The sequence below is a fragment of the Mandrillus leucophaeus genome, unplaced genomic scaffold (assembly GCF_000951045.1).
Source record: "Mandrillus leucophaeus isolate KB7577 unplaced genomic scaffold, Mleu.le_1.0 Scaffold38, whole genome shotgun sequence".
Classification (NCBI taxonomy): Eukaryota; Metazoa; Chordata; class Mammalia; order Primates; family Cercopithecidae; genus Mandrillus; species Mandrillus leucophaeus.
The window spans coordinates 2,518,327-2,525,590 of NW_012104031.1; the positions used below are offsets into that span (position 1 = coordinate 2,518,327).

At 46.5% G+C, this 7,264-nt stretch overlaps 1 protein-coding gene across 3 annotated transcripts in view; it reads right to left on the bottom strand.

Annotated features, from left to right (window-relative positions):
• LAX1 (lymphocyte transmembrane adaptor 1) overlaps window positions 1-6,040 on the bottom strand; it is an 11,433-nt gene extending 5,393 nt beyond the window's left edge. Inside the window, exon 1 of one of the 3 annotated variants that reach the window (XM_011990475.1) lies at window positions 5,511-6,040. In XM_011990475.1, coding sequence (XP_011845865.1) covers window positions 5,511-5,599 — 89 coding nt within the window. In that variant the 5' untranslated portion in view covers window positions 5,600-6,040. Of the gene's footprint in view, window positions 1-774; window positions 836-5,510 lie in introns of those variants that run through there. The other 2 variants (XM_011990477.1, XM_011990476.1) reach the window with 2 other exon arrangements.
• Between the last annotated feature and the right edge of the window lie 1,224 nt (window positions 6,041-7,264).

Below are 7,264 nucleotides of genomic sequence, written 5' to 3' on the forward strand. Positions count from 1 at the left end.
CTTCCTTCCTTCCTTCCTTCCTTCCTTCCTTCCTTCCTTCCTTCCTTTCTTCCTTTCTTCCTTTCTTTTATTTTTTATTTTAGGTGGAGTCTTTCTCTGTCACTCAGGCTGGAGTGCAGTGGCACGATCTCAGCTCACTGCAACCTCCGCCTCCTGGGTGCAAGTGATTTTCCTGACTCAGCCTCCAGAGTAGCTGGGATTACAGGCACGTGCCACGACGCCCAGCTAATTTTTGTCTTTTTAGTAGAGACGGGGTTTCACCACATTGGCCAGGATGGTCCCTGTCGCTTGACCTTGTGATCCGCCTGCCTTGGCCTCCCAAAGTGCTGGGATTACAGGCATGAGCCACCGCGCCCGGCCCGTGAAACTTATTTAATCTTTACAACAATCCTATCTCACTTTGTGTCCAAGTAACCTGAACTTTAGATTCAGAAAGATAAAGTAACAAGTCAGAGATCACCTAGGTAGGAAGGAGCAGAGAAGAAATGTGAATCTAGGTCTGTTTGCGTCCAAAGACTGTGCTCTTTCCACTCTGCCACACTGTCCTCCAAACCTGCAAAGTCAAAGTCATTTGGCCTTGCCCTTTCTCATTCCCTACTCGTGGCCTTCCTGGCTTGCTTGGAGGAGAGGATTAGCCAATTTACAATTAGGGAGTGGCTCTGTGACAGAGTCCATCTTGCATGAACTTGAATAACCCCCGGCACCAATTTGTGGAGCTGGTCTCCAAGCAACACGCTGTTGTGTGGAGTTTAACCAATTCACGTTCTGTGCTACCTTGCAATTCCCTGGCAGGGCTGGCGTCACTGCTCAGTTTTGCTTGGGTGTTGAAATGCGTCCAGATGATTACAACTCCAGATGGCTATGCCTAATGCAATAGAAAGCTGCCAACTGAAGTTACAGCAGGACTCAGGAACTGACGTGTTACCCCCAATTATTAGAAACCAGGGCATTTAACAGGGAAGGTTTTTGTCCCCTTGAGTTTTAGGGTTATTTATACAACTTTCTTTCTTTCCTTCTTTCTTTCTTTTCTTTCTTTCTTTCTTTCTTTCTTTCTTTCTTTCTTTCTTTCTTTCTTTCTTTCTTTCTTTCTTTCAGACAGAGTCTCGCTCTGTTGCTCAGGCTGGAGTGCAGTGGCATGATCTTGGCTCACTGCAACCTCTGCCTCCCAGGTTCAAGCGATTCTCCTGCCTCAGTCTCCTGAGTAGCCAGGACTATAGACACCCGCCACCACGCCAGGCTAATTTTTTTTTTTTTTTTGTATTTTTAGTAGAGATAGGATTTCACCGTGTTAGCCAGGCTGGTCTTGAACTCCTGACATCAAATGATCTGCCCGCCTCAGGCTCCCAAAGTGCTGGGTACAGGCGTGAGCCACCGCACCCAGCCTATCCAAGTTTCTAGTGGGCATTTCTAACTAGCTGCCTAACAGACATCTCAAACCAAAACATCTCCCCACATAAACCTGCCACTCCCCACGTGTTTCCCATCATCTAGTGACTTAGTCAAAAACCTTGGAGCCATTCTTGACTTGGAGCTCTTTTTCTTTCATGTCCCACTTCTAGTCAACCAATAGATTCTGTCTGCATTACCCTGGGCATTTACCCCAAACCCAACCACCTCTTGCTCCTCTGTTGCCACCACTTGGGTCTAAGCCACTGTGTTTCACAGGAATCTTAACGTTCCTGGTTGGTTTCCTTGCTTTAACTCTTGGCCCCAACATACTATCTTCACGCAAAAACCAGTGTGATAATTCTAAACAGTAAGTCAGATCACATCCCTCCACTGCTCGTCACTCTCCCTGGCTTCGAGTAACTTAGAATAAAGTCTATAGTCCTTCCTCAGTGACGACCTTATGGCACAATATGATCTGGCCTCTGCCTACCTCTGACCTTATTTCCTACCACGTTCCCTCTGACTTTGACTACCAGGATCCCTTGCCCATGCAAAGCACAGTTCTGTGTCAGACCTGCCACTCCCTCTCCCAGGAACCCTCCTCTCCCAGCTGTCTGCCTGACTGAGTCCCTCTCATTCAGGTCTCTTCTGAAATGTCAAATGTCATCTCCTCAGACAGGTCTTCCATGGCCACACCCTATTACTTGCAGTCCCCTTGCTGTGCTCCATTTTTTCTTCATATCACTGATGACTGATTGATGTATCTTTTTTTTGAGACGGAATTTCGCTTTTGTTTCCCAGACTGGAGTGCAGTGGCACAATCTTGGCTCACCGCAACCTTCCCCTCCCGGGTTCAAGCAATTCTTCTGCCTCAGCCTCCCGAGCAGCTGGGACTACAGGTGTGCACCACCACGCCTGGCTACTTTTTGTATTTTTAGTAAGATGGGGTTTCATCATATTGGTCAGGCTGGTCTCGAACTCCTGACCTCAGGTGATCTGCCTGCCTCGGCCTCCCAAAGTGCTGGGATTATAGGCATGAGCCACCACGCCCAGCCTGATTGATTGATATTATACATTCATATGCTTACCTGTTTATCATTTTTTTATTAAAAAAACAAAAAAACAAACAACAACAACAACAACAACATTGAGACAGGGTCTCCATGTGTTGCCCAGGCTGGGTTTTGAACTCCTGGGCTCAACTGATCCTCCTGCCTTGGCCTACCAAAGTGCTTGGATTATAGGCATGAGCCACCACATTCAGCTCTGTTCTTTATTTGACTCTCCCCTTTGACTATAAGCTTCCGGTAGTTATGGACTTGTTTATCCTGTTCACCTAGTGCCTTAAATAGTGCTTGGTACTTTGTAGGGCCCTGATGAATATTTGTTAAATGAATGAATGACTGAATTAATAAATAAATGAACTAACATAGAAATAGTTTTAAGTGTAGTACAGCCGTTATGGAAAACACTATGGAGGTTCTTCAAAAATTAAAAATAGAACTACCAAGGCAGGGCGTGGTGGCTCACGTCTGTAATCCTAGCACTTTGGGAGGCCGAGGCAGGCAGATCACCTGAGGTCAGGAGTTCGAGACCAGCCTGGCCGACATGGTGAAACCCTGTCTCTACTGAAAATACAGAAAAAAATTAGCTGGGTGTGGTAGCACACGCATGTTTTCCCAGCTACTCAGGACGCTGAGACAGGAGAATCTCTTGAACCCGGGAGGCGGAGGTTGCAGTGAGCCGAGATTGTGCCATTGCACTCCAGCCTGGGCGACAGAGTGAGACTTTCTCTCAAAAAAAAAAAAGAACTACCATACGAGCCATATAATCCAATAATCTCACCACTGGGTATATATCTGAAGGAAATGAAATCATATTTGAAAGACATGTCTACACTCCCATGTTCATTGCAGCATTATTCACAATAGTCAAAATATGGAATGAACCTAAGTGTCCATCAATGGATGAATGGATGAAAAAATGTGCTATATATACTCAATGGAATACTAGTCAGCCTTTAAGAGAGAAGGGAATCCTGTCATTTTTGACAACATGAGTGAACCTAGAGGTCATTTTGTTAAATGAAATAAACCGGGGAACAAAAAGACAAAACCAGGTGATCTCACTCATGTGGAGTGGAAAGCTAAACTCATAGAAGTGGAGAGTAGAGGCCGGGCACAGTGACTGGCTCACACCTGTAATCCCAGCACTTTGGGAGGCCAAGGCAGGCAGATCACCTGAGGTCGGAGTTCGAGACCAGCCTGACCAACATGGAGAAACCCCGACTCTACTGAAAATACAAAATTAGCCAGGTGTGGTGACTCATGCCTGTAAGCCCAGCTACTGGGGAGGCTGAGGCAGGAGAATCGCTTGAACCTGGGAGGTGGAGGTTGCAGTGAGCCAAGACTGTGCCGTTGCACTCTAGCCTGGGCAACAAGAGTGAAACTTTGTCTCAAAAAAAAAGGTGGAGAGTAGAATGGTGGTTATCAGGAAGGGGTTGCAGAGAGGTTGGTCAAAGGATACAAAATATCAGAGAGAAAGAATAAATTAAAGGGATCTGTTGTATAACATGATGCCTATAGTCAATAAAAATGTATTGATGGACCAGACGCGGTAGCTCATGCCTGTAATCCCAGCACTTTGGGAGGCCAAGATGGGTGGATTACCTGAGGTAGGGAGTTCGAGACCAGCCTGACCAACATGGAGAAACCCTGTCTCTACCAAAAATACAAAAAAGTTAGCCGGGGGTGGTGGTGCATGCCTGTAATCCCAGCTACTGGGGAGTCTGAGGCAGGAGAATAGCTTGAACCTGGGAGGCAGAGGTTGCAGTGAGCAGAGATCACACCACTGCACTCCAGCCTGGGCGACAGAGCGAGACTCAGTCTAAAAAAAAAAAAAAAAATCAAAAAACAAAACAAAACCAAAAAAGTGTTGATGACTATAGTTAATAAAAATGTGTCATATTCTTGAAAATTGCTGAGAAATTTTAAGTATTCTCACCACAAAAGAAAATTGTGAAGTAATGTGTATCTTAATTAGTTTAATGTAGCTATTGTGCAATGTATACATATTTCAAAAAAACAGGCTATCATGATAAATATATACAATTTTGATTTGCCAATTAGAAATAAATAAAAATAAATGAAGAAATAGTTTTGGAGGGATGCTTCAGGCTTCTGATTTTTGTGAATTCATTGCTCATCGATACTCATGTCTACCTGCAAGTGACATGTGTTTGCCATGGTAATAACATTTATTTTCCCAGACAACTGCAATTTTATTTTATTTTTTGAGACAGAGTTTCGCTTTTGTTGCCCAGGCTGGAGTGCGATGGCATGATGTCGGCTCACTGCAACCTCTTTCCCGGGTTCAAGCAATTCTCCTGCATCAGCCTCCCGAGTAGCTGGGACTATAGGAGCGCGCTACCACCCCTGGCTAACTTTTGTATTTTTAGTAGGAACGAGGTTTCACCATGTTGGCCAGGCTAGTCTTGAACTCCTGACCTCAGGTGATCCGCCCCAGCCGCCCCCGGCCTCCCAAAGCGCTGGGGTTACAGGAGTGAGCCACTGCACCTGGTCAGCTACCAATGTTTTTAAAGTTTCAACTGTGGGTGGATTTTTAATTTTGTTTGTATGAGATTGAAAGTAGTAGCAGTAATTTATACCCACGATTAGTCCTGTAAGATTTTACATCCTAAAGACATATCTGTATTATATTTATCACTCCATTTTTTATTCATGACAAGTTTTTGGATCTCAAAACACATCCTTGGAAAACTCAGCCTTTTGTTTCTGTCATGGTGACACCTAGGAAAGACTGACAATAGGGTTCAGGGCCTCTGAGAGGTGAGAAATCCAACCAGTCTAAGCAACTAGCTTTAAGGACCAGTGTTACCACAGTTTTTCCTCTACCAAATATCTTCTTTCTTTCCTCAATACCTTCCTTTCCCCCTAGCACCCCTGAGCAAATGCCTCCAAGCCTAGAGTTTGGTGGTCTTAGTAGACCCGAGCCTGGGTGTTGAGAGGAGACAGCACTGCTGTGTAAGAAGCTCCTAAGTGTGGACTAGGACCTTCTGCCTAATCAGGGCAGGGTGGAGCTCACCACCCTGAGTCACTCACCTGTCCAGGCTGCGGGGAGTCACATGCAGAGTACTGGACTCCAAGATCCTCCCTCTGATTGTCGAAAGGGTTGGAGTGACACCATCCATTGTATCAGGAACCTTTGAGATGCTCTCTGGTTTCAGCTTCTAAGTTTCTCTTAATCATAATCAGTTAGCCAGCATGTCTGCCACTTCTCCCCACCCCCACAACAAACTGCCTATCTTGTGTCTACCTCTGAAATGTCAGGCCAAGTTGACCCAACATACAAAAGCAACATGTTTGGTTCTACCTGGACGTGGCTAATGCCCGCTGCAGGAGGTGCAATCTCATCCGGACGTGGTGCTTCCAAGTGAGGTGACTCAGGGAGAATCTATGGCCTCTGCCTTCTGGTGGAAACGTGAGGGGCACAGAGGGGGAAACTGCCAAGAGGCTCAGGAGAGGCTCCGTGAGAAGCTCATCTTCCTTCAACACCCAAAGCAGAGTGAAAAGAGCAAACCACTTTGCCAGAATGGAAACAGAGAGTCAGTCACCGGAAACGACACCACCAATGTGCTAATGAAGCACAGGGCACAGGAAACGCTGCTCAGCTCTTAATCTACTAGAAGAAAACATATCTTCAACCCACCGTTCCCTGGGTTTGCCAGGTGCTCTGTGGTCTGTGATGAGTGTGATTAAAAATGGGGCAGGGTAGTACAGAACTTGTGATTCTTCACCCTGAGTTTCTGAGACACTTAGAGTTTTACAAGTCTTCAGTTTTACAGTGTTTTCTAAGCAAGTTAAGGAGCACTGGAGGTTGCCTTTTAGAGTCAAATGCAGATCTCCGGGACCCTCTTCTGATTCAGTGGGTGGAGGGTGCAGAGGGGCCAGGCTTTGGATGTCAATGCTTTGCAGGTGAATTTGATGGAGCTTTCAGGTGATTTTGATGGAGCTGCTCTGTTTCATGTTTTGGGAACCTCTGCTCTGGGTACTACCTTAAGAATAGAGGTTATGCTGGGTTAGCAGGACCCCTGCTCCCCAAAGGCGACCTTTCACAGCTCCTGGCTGCTGGTGATCTCCTGTTCTCAGGGCTCTTCTGAAGATCAGTCACAGTCTTACTTGTCACATACCTGTCTCAGAAGCTGAACAAGTTCATCCCTAAGAGCTACCCAAAGTGTTCCACACTTTGAAGATCATTCAAAATTTGTTGCTAACTCCCCTCCCTTCTTGAGCCTACTAATCTCCAGAAACGCTCTTTGCATCTTGGGAGAGTCCAAAGAGAAGGGGCCACTAAGACTGTTGCGAGGATGTAAAGAAGAACTTCTCTGATTGCACTTTCCACGGTGAAATGAATTCCCATATGAATGGAGGGGCAGACCAGCAGTACCCTCCTAGAACCATGCCTCCCTCCCATCTCTTCCCAGTGGACATTGAGGTCCTCAGCTTTCCTGAGGTGACAGCCCCTGGCTTGTCTGCATCCAGACTCTCACAGAGTCCCCAGGGGCTGCAGACTGGCCGTGGCTGACTTTCCACAGAGCTTCATCATCCAGGTCCTGGACCCCTTCCCTCCTAGGAGCTTCACCTGGTAGGAAGCAGAAATAGCTCAGAGGCAGCTGGTGCTGGAGCTGGAACCTGGGTCTCTGCCCACTTCTCCTTTGGATCAGGTCTGAGTAGGAACTAGGACTACTCACAAGATCCATCATGCTGGTGGCAGGGACTGGGGTCCTGGGCCATTGGAACCAATAAGGGACTGTGTGTGAATCAGGACCTTGGAAGGCAGTACAAGGAAAGGGCAC